Raw genomic sequence first — 17,580 nt, 5'->3', positions numbered from 1 at the left:
TTTTTAGCTGTAATTTAAATCTCTCTCTCTCTCTCTCTCTGCGTGGGTTTTGGGGTGATGACTGGTTGTAATGCTCGCGAACGAGTTGTTCTTATAAGTTTTGATTTTTCAGCCCTAACTCCATCTCCCCACTCCACAACCTTTTCAATTGGTTATCAACTAAAGCCGAAATTTTATAGATAAAATTATTCGTTATTTTAAAATCGCAACAGAGCTTGCCATCCACGTCCAATGTTGAAGTGCATGCCAAAAATGAAAACAAAAAGAAAAAGAAAATTGTTACAAAAGGATTCCATAACAAAATATATATATATATATATATATATATATATATATACACACACAAACACACGCCCACGAAATATACAAATCTAAGTTCTAATCACAAAATTTCTATTTTTGCGGGGTTTGAAAGATGTCATAATACTAGGTAGTTTTACTCATAATTTTTAATTTTTTGGAGACACTGATTCCTGGACTTGAATCCGTGACTTATTCCTTTTGGTGGAAGGCACTTGTCATCACACTAAGATGACCTAGCCTTTTAAAAAAAAGTTCATACTCAATTTATAAAACTCTCATTTTTGCGAGGTGTGGAAGAAATTATACTATTATCGTAGGCAATCTTAGCCTACTTTTACTTATTAATTGTGTTGTAGTGCAATTTGATTCTAAGTTACTTTTACTTATTAATTGTTGAGATTTTATCATTGCTTATCTATTTTTATATTTTAAAATTCTGTTTGTGCTTTATGTTCATTTCTTAGTATGCGGAATTCCTCACATATTTCTTCAAAAGTCTAACTAAATTCAATTTAGAATTCCTCCTATATTCTTTTAGATCATAGATAATATTTGGCTAAATTTGATTCATCGGTCCAAATTCCTATATAAGTCTATCTTTATTTAACTTCTTTTTCATTTTTTTTAATAGTTCGAAAATATGGATTATTTTTCATGTGTAATATTAACATATGTGTTCTTAAAGGCTAAAACACGATATAATTAGAGACATTACTCAAGTTGTATAAGTTAGGGTGTTAACCATTTAAATAAAATCAATACTAAAATAGATGATTTAAATATCAAAAAAAAAAAAAAAATATATATATATATATATATATATATTTTTAGAGTCCAAACTCGAGGTTCAAGTTTATTGCAAAAAAGAAACAACAGCTTACAATGAGTCACAAATGACCAGAGGAGCTATATTGTCAGGAGATGATTCAATTCAAACCTGAAGCTCATTGCTAGAAACTGCTTTTCTTGCTAAAAAATGGGCAACTGAATTGCCTATATGTTTAACATGAGAGAACTTACAAGAATGAAAACCATTAGCTAGCACAAGAACATCGTGTATCACATGACCATACTTCAGATTCATTGTGACTCCAGCTAAGATGGCCTTGATAATTACCTCAACATCACCCTCAACAGAGCACTAAAAAGTACTCAATTCTTTAGCAAAAATTAGTGAGCTACGAGGTTTCTCTAGTTGATTATGGTCATCTGATTGAAGAGGCGAAAGCCTTTGCAGGTTCCTTTGTTGGTTCCTCTCGCCTCTGCAGGTTCCTTTGTTGTTTATAGTTTTTCTCAAATTAAAAGACATGGCAATTCTGCTGCTCATCACATTGCTAGACATATTAAAAATTTTGAGGTGTAGATGAAGGATGTTCCATCTCACCTACATGTTGTAATCTTAACTGATTTAACTATCTTTTAGTAATAAAATTACAACCTCCTTCTTTAAAAAAAAAAAAAAAAAAAATCCATAATGAAGCACGATTTTTAAGCTCAAACTTTTATTATATATTATAGGAAAATGCTAACGAGTGCCCTTAGGGTATTGGTTAATGTAAGGACATGTTTGGATCCTTGGCCCAAAGTATGATTGGATCCAAACCCAATGAGTCCAATACAATGAATTTGTAGAGAGTGGGTTGGTAAACTAGGCTCTAATGAATGAGACAACAGTTATAATGGAATTTTAAAGATAATCAAACAGAAATGGACTGGAGTTATCTGAGTAAATTTTGTCATTGGCACAATCTGAGGAGGTATGTTCTAGTATATATTCATTGGAAATGGTTACAGATATGGTTCAAGCTGGTACAGTGTTTTCTCTTACAAACTTCTGATCTCCTCTTCATAAAGGGTCTTTTCCATTATATAGTTCTCTTTAGACGATCTTGGCCTTCCATTTGTAGTCCATCCAAGGTTCTACTTGAGTGCTTGTCCCATTAGACACTTTCTCAGGCCCTTTGTGCGTTGGGTAGCCAATGTAGCATTGTTCAAGAATCTTCTCCACATTAATGCAGCCAGAAAGTTAGCTGCAAAACATTCAATGTGTGATAGCAGCTTTCTCTTTAGATATTTTAGGACTTTCCCTTGTCCTTTTTTTCTGCAATGCTTACTCGTGTCAACAAAATTTCCTGGAACATTCCTCCGGACGGCAGACCACCTCTACAGACCTCAGCTTGGGCTGGTCAAGGAGGCATTCATCCTCAGCCCAACCTCCTGGGCCATTATGGTCAAAGTTGACTTTTTCATTTACTAACATGGGTTCCTTTGACAATGTTTACCCTCCTCAGGCGAACCCTTATCCTCGGCTTGGACCTCAGGTCCAATATAAACATAGATAATGAATTCTTAGGCCCAATACCCCTACAGTTAATAATCTATTTTAGGAAAGTTTTGACATTACTTTTATGAAAAATGAAAAAAGCTGTCAAAACATTAATTGTTTTTTTTTCCCCATAAAAACTCTCTTTAATTGAATGGTTAACTAATGCCCTAAAGACATTTATTAGCAAATTTTATCATTTTTTTCTAATATTGTTATTGTATTTTATTTTTTATCAACTTTTTTTGTTTTTGTTTTTTTTGTTTCTATAAGTAATTTAAATATGAGTAATGCTAACAAGTAAAATAATAACGAATGTTCTTAGAACATTGATTAACAATTCAATTAAAGAAAATTTTTATAAAAAAAAAATTATTATTTTAACAATTTTTTTTAATTTTTCATAAAAATAATATTAAAATTTTTCTAAAATAGATTATTAATCTATTACCTCCTTTCTGTCACTCGATAGCATTTCCAAAGCACTATCGATAAGGACAAAGGTGTTGTTTGTATACCAAAATAGCGCGCAACTCATTCCACACTCCACACACAAACGCAGCTACATTCCAATCCATCCTCATCTCTCATCTCTGACTCAAAAAGAAAAAGATGTCTCTGACTCACATTCTCAGAGGCTCTGTTTCTACAACCCCACTTCTCTCTCATTCTCACACCACTACTCCCACCACCAAACCCCACTTCCTCCACGTCACCACTCCAAAACCCACCACCACCACCATACCTTCTGTGTCAGTCTCTGACATTTCTTCCTCAGAAAGCTGGGCCCCACACTCATGGACGTCCAAGAAGGCCCTCCAGCTCCCGGACTACCCGGACCCGGAAGAGCTCCGGTTGGTCCTCAATACCCTCGAGTCCTTCCCTCCCATCGTGTTCGCCGGCGAGGCCCGCAACCTCGAGGAGCGGCTGGCTCAGGCCGCATTGGGTGAGGCCTTTTTGCTTCAAGGTGGTGACTGTGCCGAGAGCTTCAAGGAGTTCAGTGCCGATAACATCAGAGACACTTTCCGGGTTTTGTTGCAAATGGGTATCGTCCTCACCTACGGGGCACAAATACCTGTCATTAAGGTTCGGTCCGGTTCTCTCTCTCTGTCTTTCTTTTCTTTTTTGGGGTTTTATCGTTAGATGATTTGGGTGGGTCTTTCGTTGTTACTTGCATGCTTTAAGATTTTGGGAATTCGATTGTGTATTTGTTGTGTGCTGAGGATTAGGAATGCGTTTTGTTCGTTCTTTTGAGTGCTAGATGCTTCATAATTAGGAATTTTGAAAAATGGATATGTGGGTCTGAGTTGCTTAATGCATGTTTGTTTAGTTTTTATTTTTTTATTTTAACATATAAAGCGTGCGTTTGGGAATTATTAAAAAAAGTTTTGCTTTTTGTCTCAGTTTTTTTTTTTTTTTGGCAAACACTCTACCTTTTAGCCTTTTTGATTCGTATGGATATGGCGTCCTTACCACTTACCAGGTTTTGGCCACGGATTAATACACTATCCTTAACTTATTTCATGAATAAATTAATACATTTTCCTCATGAGTTGCTAACAACTTTTTTATTAGTGTCTGACCATGTTGACTGACACCTTATTTTATACACACACATGGGTGCTTTCTTATAGTTTTTAATAGGATCTTCGTACTATTATAGCAGCAAAATGATGATTGAAACTACTCTCATAATGATTATACTACAAACTATATAGGAAGATAAAGTGGAAAGTTGAAGTCTTATATATGGTGAAATTGCTACACATGAATCATTATACAATCCAATGAACTGGCATTTTCTGATTTATTTTAGAATAGTTTATTGTAAAAATTTTCAGCAGTCTTATAAATATAATTTTTCTCGCATCATGTTTTCAAGAATTCTTTTTAATCTGCATTTCCTGCTGTTGTGTCCCATAGGCTTCTCCCTCGATTGTTTACCAAACTAGTAATTTGGGTTCTCGTTAATATGTAATGATTTGTGGTTAATTTTATTATACTAAGTCAACTCTTAGTTCTAATATTTTTTTTCCATGATCTTTTGTGTGTGCACCTTGCTTACATGTAGTTGACAAACTCCAGATTTGGGATTGAGTGATCAAATTCTGACTGAAAGTTGCTGCATTTGTTTAACGTTTAAAGCTTAGTGTACCATAACAAAACGTGCAAAGCCTTCTGTGCTAAAATCACGTATATAATGCCATGTGTAACTACAAGACATTTAAGTGAAATTTGCTTCACTTTGATTACTTCATGACAGGTAGGAAGGATGGCAGGCCAATTTGCAAAACCTAGGTCAGATGCTTTTGAGGTTAAAGATGGTGTGAAGCTCCCTAGTTATCGGGGAGACAATATCAATGGTGATGCTTTTAATGAGAAATCTAGAATACCTGATCCGCAAAGGTTGATCAGAGCATACCTCCAATCTGTTGGCACGCTGAATCTCCTTAGAGCATTTGCCACTGGAGGGTATGCTGCCATGCAGAGAGTCTCACAGTGGAATCTTGATTTTGTGGTTCACAGTGAACAGGGAGACAGGTATTTTATTTACAACACCTCCATTTAATGCACTTTTTCTGTTGTGCCTCAATTTCTTATCTATTGTTATTCTGATTATTTTTGTCATTAACCTTATGCTTCGACTCAAGCACTGGATTTCATAAAAATAGTTGTTTTTTTGTGCTCCCATGTTCTTTATTAGTGAGAGAGTTGCATGAAAATGATTGCTTTCAGTATTCAAATTTACCCAGGTTGGTTTCCTTTTATATCATACTTACTGAACCTTACCTTGTTGAGGAAAGGTACACAGAACTTGCGCAAAGAGTAGATGAAGCTCTGGGGTTCATGGCTGCTGCTGGGGTTACTGTAAATCATCCGATGATGAACACTGTTGAGTTTTGGACATCTCATGAATGTCTTCATTTACCATATGAGCAAGCCATGACGAGGGTGGATTCAACGACAGGGTGTTATTATGATTGTTCTGCTCACATGCTTTGGGTTGGTGAGAGGACTCGGCAGTTAGATGGAGCACATGTTGAATTCCTCCGGGGTGTATCTAATCCTCTTGGCATAAAGGTAAATGGCAGTTGCACTTATAAGGAGGTAAACATGGCAGTTGTGTTCTTGAGAATCTACAAAGGCAACCTCAAGTTATATAATTTTAATTTAATAAAAATGTTGCTCTGACGATATTATTGTCTATAAACCTCAATGGTGAGAACAAGGGGAATTTCCAGGTTAAATCACACTACTCAAATTATTAGAAATAATGCTTAACTTTAGATCTATGTAAAAGTCATAAAACCCCTGTTTTACTTGATTTAATTGATAATTTAATGCGTATAAGTATGACATGTGTCCAAAAGATTTAAGGAGACTAACTGTCTCATGCCTTTTGTGTGTGATACTCTGAGCTATTCTTTGGATTCTCATTATGGACATTGGTGCATGTCATTGATCTTTTTATGAAGAATCTTGGTAAGTTGAAGTTTTCTTGTATAGGGGGTCTTAAAGTGATTGAGTGGCCTCAGTTGCTTTCACTCAAATGGTGCTCAAGATTTATGTACTTTAAGGTTTTAATTGTTGAAAAGTCAATTATTAAGTTCTCTGTAATTTCACACATGAGATTAAAATTTCAACGATAATATTTTTCTACATTCTCTTCTCTGGCTTGTTGACGTCTGGACTTGTTCATGCAGGTGAGTGACAAAATGGATCCAAAGGAGCTTGTGAAATTGTGTGAAACTCTCAACCCTCACAACAAACCTGGAAGGCTGACAATAATAACTCGAATGGGGGCAGATAATATGCGGGTAAAGCTTCCCCATCTGATTAAAGCTGTGCGCCAGGCTGGGCTTATTGTCACTTGGGTTAGTGATCCCATGCATGGGAACACAATAAAGGCTCCTTCTGGTCTCAAGACACGACCGTTTGATGAAATCAGGGTAAGAAGTCAACCATTCTCAGCTTCTGGACCCAGGTTACATCTTCAGAATACCTCAGAAGGGAGTTTTGCTCTACTTCCCTCAATCTTCACTTTATGATTGAAAATGGAACAATCATTCACTAGCAGCATGATCCCTACTTTAACTGCTTCCTCTCCCAGACTTGATCTTAGTCAAAATCTATTGACCTTTTCTTCTTTGAATTCTACCCTTCTAATTTCTTTTCACAAAGGCATTGCTTGTCTGTAATGATACTTTTCTTTTGTCTCAGGCTGAGTTGAGGGCTTTCTTTGATGTTCATGCACAAGAAGGAAGCCATCCTGGGGGAGTTCATTTGGAGATGACTGGGCAGAATGTGACGGAGTGCATTGGAGGGTCGAAGGCAGTGACCTTTGAAGACTTGAGTTCCCGCTATCACACACACTGTGACCCCAGGCTGAATGCTTCACAGTCACTTGAATTGGCATTTGCCATAGCTGAGAGGCTGAGGAAGAAAAGGTTAAAACCTGCTAACAATTTTCAAAGGTAATGGTCCTATGAAGTGAGATATTTTGAGGTTTTGATCTTTTTCTCTTGGAAGTTCTCAATCATTTTATTTAGGGTCTTATATATATATATATATATATATATATATGAGTGTAGACACATTTTTTTTGCTACCATAAAATTCTTATGTTTGAATGGAGGCCCTTGGCTTGTTAATTATATTCTTTATAAATCATACTTGTTATAGTTGGGCCTGTGTGTGTGTGGGCTCGTGCATGACTGTTTCTTTGGAAGCCTGCTTTGTGCATTGAACCATAAGTAACATTCTAGTTTGAGACGATCTTACAAATTTAATGACTGCATCATGCCCTTTTCAATATGAGTTTATGATATCTTAAATTTCTTGACTTTGATGTACTTTTCATGTTGTTAGTTATAATGGATGTAAAATTTTGTTACCTTGGTGTGATTTCCATGCAACTTCTGAATATTTATCAAGCTTGAAGATTTTCTATAGTTTTTGGGCAGGTTGTTTTCTATGTCTAACCTTCGTATGCATAATTTGTGTCATGGAGTCTTGACTTTAAGTTGGTCATGCCTTGGTGTAATAGTAGCAAGTGCCTTCCACCAAAAGAGGTGAGTTGATGTCTAGTTGCCCCAAAAATGGGGAAGATGCCCTTACACCAATTCGTTCCTTCAAGTGGTTGAAGGTACAGGTTGGTGAATCTTGTCCCCTCAAGGGCCTATTATTATTATTGTTATTTCGCATTTAGTCGAGTTGAACTGAAGTGGGGAAAAAAAGAAGAAGAGGAATTCAGCTTCGAATTCGCATAGGCTTCCTTGGGCACCTTGGATGGACCACGTTGGAGATTAGAATGTTGGTTTGGGCTATTTGTCATGTTAGATTATTGTCATTTTTCATTGGGGGTGAGAACTGAGAAGAGCTTGGTTTTAGGCTAGGTACTTCTATGGCGGGTCCATGAGCCTCTGTTCGAATGGTGAAGGCCTAATGAGCCCTCTTAATTTCAAGGTTGGACAACTGTCTTTATAAGAGAAAAGGGAAACATGGGTTAACCTCTTCAAGCGATCACAAAGCATTCATCTTTATACGCTACAAACTAAAATCATTCTACGTTTGTTGTCATCCCAAAAGAATCCAAACTATAAACTAGTCGCTAAATTGTGCTATGCACAGAAACCTACCTATTTGTGAGGTAGACTAAAATAATTTTATAAAATCTTAAATTGATTAAGAAACTACATTATTGCATGATTTGCTCTTGTATGACTTCAATTTGTGTTAAAATTTGATGAAGAAGCCATTGCTTGAACATGCAATGACTTATAAAAAATTTGTCAGACAGTTTCAGATACTGCAAAAATATAATTCAAAAATTTAGGTATTAAAATTTCTGAAAGACCAAAAATATTAAAGAATCAGATGATTTACTGCATAGAAAATATTGAAACAAAACAAAATATATATGATTAAATGATAGAGAAATATAAAAGAAAAATGAGTTACATTCAAAAGAATAATTTCAATTATTGCAATCTTTTTTATCTTGTAAAAAATGGCTAAAGAGAGTTTAGTAGTTCATGTATGAAAATTTCTTTTTAAAAAATATATGAAATCTATAAATATATATATATATATATATATATTTTAACAAAGTAAAGGAGAAGTCTACTCAACTTAAAATAGATATATATATATATATATATATATATTGGGGTTTGCATTGCTTTTATAGTGTTCATGATTAATCTCGCAAATTTGAAGATAAATTATCAATGTTTGAGTTTGAGTTTAAGTTGGACTTGTTAGAGAGATAGAGTTTTATTTCTTCTTAAGTTTGGATTAAACAAAAATAATTTTGTTTTAAAAAAAATGATAATGATGAGTTTGAGTTTAAGTTGGATTTGGTAGAGAGATAGAGTTTCACTCCTGGTTAAGTTTGAACTAAAAAATTATAATTTTATTTAAATATTGTGCTGACGTGGAAAATTGTGAGAGTTTTAGAGTCTTCGGTTATATATATATATATATATATATATATATAAAATCACTCAACCTAATAGATCTTGTGGTTATTTGGCCAAGAGTCTTGTAATTTAACTAGTATTTTTTGGTATCTTCAATAGAGACATCTAAGTGGCATTTTCTGGTGACTTCAATTAAGATGTCTAAGGTTCAAATTTCTCGTTTCAAAACTATTTAATTATCAAAAAAAAAAAAATTTCTGGTAGTTGTTGCTTATTGGAACAATTAGTTGCTTCAAGCCTTGAACAAAGAACCAAAAGCAAACCTGAAAATGCTATTTATTTATTTTTAATGGTTTTATCAAATAATAGTGGGCCAATGGCTTTATGCAAAATAGAAAAAAAAATGCAAAAATAGAAATAGAAAAAAATAGCACAAACAATTACTTAGTGAACACAAAAATTTATGCAAAATAGAAATAGAAAAAAAATAGAACAAACAATTACTTAGTGAACACAAAAATTTACATGCGTTGGTTCTTAGTGTAAGGCTTGCATCCATGGTAGGATTTGTGTGGGTCAAGTTGGCCATGTGGAGGGCAATATTTTAAACCAAATCGGAAAATTTCAATCTGCCGCTAACTTGCCAATCTATTAAACCGGTGGGTCAGTAAAAAATCTTAGTGGTTTCAACTTGGTGGATTGAGTAGGTTGGGTGGGTTAACAAATTCAATTAACTAAATGAAATTATTTCAATTAAATTAGATAGTTTTTTGCTCTCTCAAATAAGAAAAGAAAAAAAAAGAAAAATTGCAATCTCTATTAAATATAATTACAAATGCTTCATTTTTTTTTTATTAGAATGATTGAAAAACTTATCACACTAAAAAGAAAAATATCTCAAAATCTAAAATTAGACATATACGTGGAGTAAGAATAATAACAAAAACTTAGAGAGAGCGGCTGGAGTTTATTAACAAAGAGAAATATGAAAATGAAAAAATAAAAAGAAAGAGCGAGAGATGAGAAAAATAAAGCAAGTGAATATGTGAGAGGAGTTTTGCAATATAACAAAATGTGTATATATATGCTATGCAACTGCTATTCAACCCAATATGCTAAATTATCTATTTAATCCACCTAACCCAACCTGCCCCACTTAATAGAACCGCATGTATTGGGTCGGGTTGACTCTACTTTTTTGTTATGAGGTGTGTTATGCTCCTTTAAAGGATTATGAGTATGTCTCCTCCTATATTGATTGTACCACATCTACAACTACGACCTTTATTTCCTCCATTTCTTTCAAATGATATTCATTCACTTCAAGGAATGGTGTGAAGTTAGTCAAGCGAGATTGGTGATTTCTCAATAAAAGCTTGTTATATTGTTTAGCCACCAGAAGACATGATATAAGTTTAGAATACTTTTGGAACTTACGCTCTTGTTATTGCTATTGCAAGAGCACATTCGAGACATGAAATGTAATAAAAGTTTTTCTAACATTTCTTTGTCAGTAATTTTTCACCACATAATTTCAATTTTGAGCTAATTTTAAATAGTGTTGAGTTATACTCACATTTTTGAAATCTTGCAACCTTAGATTCAGCCAGTCATAATGAGTTATTGGGAGGATTACAGTTGTATGGTGCTTGTATCTCCCCCTTTAGATTTTTCCCCGGAACTAAGGGATCTTTTACTGTGAGGTACTCAGTTTTTAGTTCTTCATGGAGATGATGATGAATAGATTATGATCATTGTATAGACACTCAATTTTGCACCTATGATTTAATCAAGGAGAATGACTTGAATGACCAATCCATGTACCCCAAAAATTATAATTGCATTACATGCATTAATTTGCTCTTGCATTACATACATCATTTTGTCTTTGCATTACATGCATTAATTCATTCATTGCAAATTATAAAAATGATCTTGAGATTCTAACGGTTGCAGTGGTGTTTCCGGTTATCAAATCGGACTATTGGATCGAAAGATATCGCATGATCAAGTTTGCACGGTCAACATGCATTGTGTCTAGGTAGAATCGACTACACATGATCAATTTAAATTAATTTTGATTGGTTAAACAATTAAAATTAATTAAATAATTTTGTGATTGGTTGATAATTAGTGTTTAAAATAGGGATGCATGGGAATAAAAAGGATGATTGGATAACAATAAAATTGTGGATAATCTAAACTTTATCAAAATTTATTTTAAGGTATTTATCTTTAAGATAATTATTCTTAAATAGCCTGAATTATCCAGAAAAGAGATAAAAAATCATAGACGGAGGATGAAAACGCGTCTAGGTATAAGGACCAGTCAAAAAACCCTAAAAGAGGAGTCCAAACAGCACCCGAACACAAAAGTGCATTCGGAGCCATAGGGCCAATTTGGCACTTTTGGAGTGCCAAACGACACTATAAAAGGGTCGAATTTTCCTGATGTGGGCTTTGGCCCAATGGCCTTCGGGTGACGATTATGCATACCCTTTTCGATTTTTTCGCAAAAGGATGTGTCCGGATTGAAACCCTAATCGTTTGTACCTATTTTTTAGAGTTTTCTGGCCTCTATAAATAGAGACTGAACCTCATAATTCAACACATTTTTTTTACGCTTTGAGAGGCATACGTTTTTGTCTCTCATACCAACCATATTTTCTGATCCCTTCTCTGATTGTTGCTGCTTAAATTAGGGTTTTTAGGTTTCAAAGAGAATAGAACAAATTTCTTTGAACTCTAAAACATTCTCTCAAGAGCAAAGTGTGCTCATGCAATAGGTTGTTTCCTTCACCCTTTTTCTTGTGATGTGATGATGCATGTTATATCTCTTTCTTTTTCAAATATCTATAACATAAATTGTTAATTGTTGTTTTGTTAAAGTATGATTGTTTTTTATGTGATTGTTATAATCTTTTTCTTGAATGTCAATAAATTTGCATGTGAACAATTATTTTTCTTAAAACAAAACAGATCTGCATCTTTATAAGATGTAGATCTGAATTTTTCTCAATATAAAAATAGATCTGCATCTTTATAAGATGTTGATCTAAATTTTTCTCAATATAAAAAAACAGATGTGCATCTTTATAAGATGTAGATCTGAGTTTTTCTCAATATAAAAACAGATCTACATCTTCCTTAGATGTAGATCTAAGTTTTCTCAAACAAAAAGAGATCTACATCTTTATGAGATGCAGATCTAAATTTTTCTCAAATAAAAAATGATTTGTATCTTTCTTAAGATACAAATCTGATTTTAATACATGCAAATTGTTGAAATAAAGAAAGAGATCATGTATTATTATGTTTGTATTTGTTTTAATTCATGATCGCATAAATTCATATTATGAGTGAAACTCTCTTCTTTAAAAAAAAAAATATATATATATATATTTTTCATTCTTTTAAAACATATAAAAAATAGATCTGGTTTTTCTATTGTTAAAAAACCCTTTTTAGGTCATCATAAAAACAGATCTGATTTTTCTGTTATCAAAAACCATTTTTTTTGTTCTTCAAAAACATATTTGATGTTTTTCAAATTAAAAGACTTTATTTTATGTAATAAAAACAGATCTGAATTTTTATCATCAAAAAACCACTTTTTTCTACATCCTACAAAACAGATCTGGTATTTTGACAAATCAAATTTTTTTTTTAAACAATAAAAAACAAACCTGAAATTTTTTAAAACAAAATAAGAGACTTCAGTCATAAATAAATTTGTATGATTTAATTTTTATTTCACATGTTCAAACATATCATTCATGACATGCATAACATAGTACATTGGTCACAAGAGTTTAGAAGACCAGACTTTGTCTGGACGGAATGGGTGCCTAACACATTCCCATTCCGTAACCTAGCCTCTGGATTTAGGTTTTTGGTTTAGTAGATCAGCCTTGTCTTCATTTGTTTTGGGTAGAATGTAACTAGGACAACAAGCCATGTAAATATTTGGTAGATTGTAACTAGGACCTGAAGCTATGTAACTTTTTAATTTTCTTTCGGATATGTAATTTTATTCAATCAATGAATGGAACTATTCAGTAATGTATTTTGTAATTAGTATTTTTTTTTTTGGTATAAAGAAAAATAAGCGGCGACTCCATACCACTTACCCTAAAAGAGAGGTACCCTAAAAAGGTACCCGAATCTCTTTTTTGAGAGATGCTTTTTGTCGAGGTCTCTCACACATTGCCTTTGCCCGATCCTATTGGGATGCTTGGTTGTCATCTTTAATGGTATCTTTGAGGGTCATTGCATCCAAGTGGATCTTAGCATCTAGGATCCATGATAGATAATTCTTGCTCGATATGTTAAGGGCATCGAACTCAAGTTTTTTTAGGTTTGACATGATCTATATATATAACTAAAATGTAGCAATATTAATAATTAAAATAAATAAGCATTTATGACATGCCAAATTTAATTAAGTAGTACAATATTTAGTCTATATTCTTCAAAAGGGAAATTGCACTTTACCCACTTATGATTTGACCCGTTTTAACAGTGCCCACTTGTGATTTAAAAGTTATTACTTAACCCACTTGGGGTGGCCTCTGTTAGACCCCTGTTACCCATCTCTGTCATTTCTGTTAGAAAATCCCCTTTACTATATAAGCCAAAATTAGAACCCAAATAGAACCCTAAAAAGAAGAACGAACTCTCTCCCTCTCTCTAGCTTAGAATCCCCAAAAATCCCCAAACCCATAATCTCTTTCTCTCTTTATTTGGGTTTTCCTCTATATCAGGTATGAAATTACTTTGTAGGGTTTACCATTGTTGTGTTTGTTCTTTTTCAATGTGTAACGATTGATGAAGGTGATTCAGATTAAAGGTTTTCTTCATAAAATTAGTGGTGTTTTGTTAAATAATTTCTTACTTTCATAGTTGACATTGATGACTGTGGTCTCTAGGAATATTTTGGGTAGATGCATCTTTAGGTTGTTTGTGGTCCCATAGAGACAAATTATTTAGTTGGTTGTGTTTCTTGTCTCCCTTGACCCCACGTTAAATGGTATTTTATATTGTATGAAATTATTTTGCTTTTGTCAATGATTGGTGCTCTTTGTGCATGTGTTGGTTATGTATTTAATTATTGTTGTTTGTGCATGTGTTTTAACTCCTGCAAATGGCTGGTGATTTTTTTTTTTTTTTTACTATTCACCATAGTGGGAATTTTGAGTGGAACCTTGGTTTAGAGTATGTAGGTGGCGAGGTATTTGTAATGGGTAATGTTGATCCAGATCTACTAAGTCATTTTGAGATACAAGACATTTGTGCTGATGCTAGGGGACCCATTAACAGTAGGATTTATTATTTAATACCTGGTGGTGACTTAGAGCAAGGGTTAGGGTTAATTACTTTAGATGATGATGTAAATTACATGCTGAATGACCAACAAATGAAATTACACTTTATGTAGAACTTGAAGCTGAACCAATTGCTATTGAAGAACTTATGGTTGAACTAGATCAACCAATTGCAGTAGACCAGCTATGGGAAATGAATGATGAAGGCGATGATACTGATTGTGAAGAGGTGACTCTAGTAATGGGTGAACACGGAAGAGGCAGTGACAATATTGTCTCTCTTAGATCATCTGTGGTTGACCAAAATGATGTTAGTGAAAAACCTGTTGAGGGTTTAAAGGATGGTAGTGTTGGTGGAGTTGTGGATGACAATGCTGGGGGTGGGCAACCTGTTGGTTGTGTAGAAGTGCATGTGGATGACAATGCTACCCATGGACAAATTGTTGGTAGTGAAGATGTTTATGTGGATGAACTTGATTGGCTAGATAAAGGGTATGAAGGACCAGATTATCTTGATGACATATTTGGTGCTTAAAACAATGAGGTGCCCAATATGAGAGAACATCAAAGAGATACTGAAAAGGTAAATGAGGGAGAGCATTTGAAAGAGCAGGTTACAGATAATGGGAAGGAACCAGAAACTGCTGCCAGTGATCAAGCTGTTTATGATGATGATTAGGCTAAAAAAGCTCTTGATGATGATGACACTAGGAGCATTAACAGTTCTGAGGATGATGATAAAATGGTGAGATGTCCAGAGTTCAATGAAAAGACTGGCATGAGTAACCCTTAGTTATGCAAGGGTATGAAGTTTCTAAATGGGAAGGTATTGGGGCTACCTTGAAGGAATATGCAGTGCAAAAGCCTGTGAACATTAAGTTCAAGCTTAATGACAAGACTAAGGTTTCTGTCCACTGCAAGTATGAATATGGTTGGAGGATATATGCATCACAGATTTCAGGGGAGTTAACCTTCCAGATAAAGACCATGGTTCCAACTTGTACATGTGGGAGGACATTCAAGCATAGTCAAGTCACTTCTACATATGTGGTTAGGAAGTACTTGGATGATTTCAACAAAAACCTTGATTGGGCAATTTCTGGTGTGAAGCATCGAGTTATGCAGGATGTGTCTGTGGACTTGAGCATAAATTAAGTGTACAGAGCTAAGAGGAAAGCTAGAGAGTTCATATTAGGTGATGAGAGGTTGCAGTATGGGAAGCTTAGGGACTATGCTGAGATGATAAGAGTAACTGATGTGGGGAGTAAGGTGATTTTGCAAACTGAGATTACTGAACCTAACACACAACCCAAGTTCAAGAGGATATATGTGAGATACAATGCACAGAAAGTTGGATTTTTGGGGGGGTGTAGGCCACTTGTAGGATTAGATGTTTGCTATTTGAAGGGCAAGTTTGATGGACATATATTATCAGCAACTGTAAGGGATGAGAATGACAATATATTCCCTGTTGCATTAGGTGTAGTTGAGCAAGAAAACAAGGATTCTTAGGTGTGGTTTTTACAAACATTTACATATGATATTGTGATGCCAGATGAGCTGAATTTGGTGTTCATTTTAGATAGGCAGAAGGTAATACAATTCACTTTCTTTTTGAGATTTTTGTTTGTTCTTAGTCATTATATTTCTGCTTTTTGAAAGTTCTGTTTTTATTCTTAGGTAGATGATGTTCATTTTTGTTCTTTGGATGTTTTTTGATTTTATTTATGATAACTAGGGATTGATACTTGCCATGGAAATGTTGTTCCCAACAATTGAACATAAATTCTGTGTGAAGCATATTTACAACAACTTTAAGTTAAACTTTAAGAGTTTAGAATTGAAGACTGCATTATGGAGGTATGCTGTAACAACAACAGTTAGGGAGTTCGAGAAGAGGATGTAAGATATGAAGGATTTGGACAAAGAAGCATGAGAATATCTAGCAAACATCCAACCAACCCAATGGACCAAGTCACATTTCACTCCAAGGGCCATCTCTAATTGTTATGTGAACAATCTTAGTAAGTCATTTAATTCTATGATACTAGACACTAGGGATAAGCCTATCATTGCTATGCTAGAATGGATTAGGGTTAGGTTGATTACTAGAATGTACAATAAGAGGACTGTGATTGAAAAGTTCACTAGTGACATATGTCCAAACATAGTGTAAAAGCTTGAGCAATGGAAAGTTGATTTTAAGTCACTTTTTGCTATTCCATCAGGTTACTTTATATATGAGGTTGATAATGAGTATGAGAGGCATGTGGTTAACCTTACAAGAAAGTGTTGTAGTTGTAGAGTTTGGGATTTGACAGAAATCCCATGTAAACATGGGGTTGCAGCAATCTATAAGAATCTGGAGAGGCTTGAGGATTATGTGTATGCATGCTATAGAAAGAATGCCTATGTGGCTGCATACAAGGAGATGATTACCCCACTACCTGGCCAAGATGAATGGATTGAAACCAACCAACCTGCCCCTGTTGCTCCAATTGTGTACAAGCCTCTAGGCAGGCCACCAGTGAAAAGGAAGAAAGATGTAGATGAACCAAACAACCCATACAAAGTTTCTAGGTCAAATAGACCTATAAAATGTGGGTTTTTCCATAAGGAGGGGCAAAATTCAAGTAAGTGTAAGGCTGTAATAACTAGTAAGACACCATGGCAAAGAAGATATAGACTTGAGAGGAAAAAAAAAATGTAAGTAAAGCAAGAAGGTGTTCACTATGACAATTATATTACAAATCTATTTCTGATGCAAGACAATTCTTTTTGTAGGGACAAGAGGGAGAAGGAATAAGCATTTACCAACCAAGTCAGGGTGCAACGTCGGTACCTCAGCCAGCCAACCAGCATGTCAGCCACCTAGGCAACCACCAAGGAAGTTTGCAAGGTGGCCACCCTGGTTTGCAAACCAAGCAGCTAACCAACCAGCCAGCTAGCCAGCATGTCAGCCACCTAGGCAACCACCAAGGAAGTTTGCAAGGCAGCCACCTAGATTTGTAAACAAGGCAGCCAACCAGGCAACCAATTAGGCAACCAATCAGCAAGCAAGGTAGTCACCTAGATTTGCAAACAAGGCAGCCAACCAACCAGCAAGTAAGGCAGCCACCTAGATCTACAAACAAGACAGCCAACCAACAAGCAAAGCACCCACCTAGACCAGTAAATAAGACAGCCAACTAGCAAGCAAGGCACCCAC

At 34.7% G+C, this 17,580-nt stretch overlaps 1 protein-coding gene across 1 annotated transcript; it reads left to right on the top strand.

The window, feature by feature from the left end:
* The first annotated feature begins 3,124 nt into the window (after nt 1-3,124).
* Nucleotides 3,125-7,444, top strand: LOC126709608 (phospho-2-dehydro-3-deoxyheptonate aldolase 2, chloroplastic-like). Its single transcript, XM_050409908.1, has 5 exons — nt 3,125-3,712; nt 4,890-5,167; nt 5,431-5,707; nt 6,331-6,576; nt 6,848-7,444. The coding sequence occupies exons 1-5, from the start codon at nt 3,239-3,241 to the stop codon at nt 7,103-7,105; spliced, it is 1,533 nt and encodes a 510-aa protein (XP_050265865.1). The 5' UTR covers nt 3,125-3,238; the 3' UTR covers nt 7,106-7,444.
* Nucleotides 7,445-17,580: the final 10,136 nt, after the last annotated feature.

Source organism: Quercus robur, chromosome 12 (genome assembly GCF_932294415.1).
Source record: "Quercus robur chromosome 12, dhQueRobu3.1, whole genome shotgun sequence".
Taxonomy (NCBI): Eukaryota; Viridiplantae; Streptophyta; class Magnoliopsida; order Fagales; family Fagaceae; genus Quercus; species Quercus robur.
This window is presented reverse-complemented; position numbering and strand designations above follow the sequence as displayed.

What these genes read in the sequence shown, in the direction of transcription:
- LOC126709608 (XM_050409908.1), top strand. Translation starts at nt 3,239, where the DNA reads ATGTCTCTGACTCACATTCTCAGAGGCTCTGTTTCTACAACCCCACTT. An exon ending in CACAAATACCTGTCATTAAG is followed by an intron (nt 3,713 to 4,889) that starts GTTCGGTCCGGT and finishes ACTTCATGACAG; the next exon opens with GTAGGAAGGATGGCAGGCCA. An exon ending in CTAATCCTCTTGGCATAAAG is followed by an intron (nt 5,708 to 6,330) that starts GTAAATGGCAGT and finishes TTGTTCATGCAG; the next exon opens with GTGAGTGACAAAATGGATCC.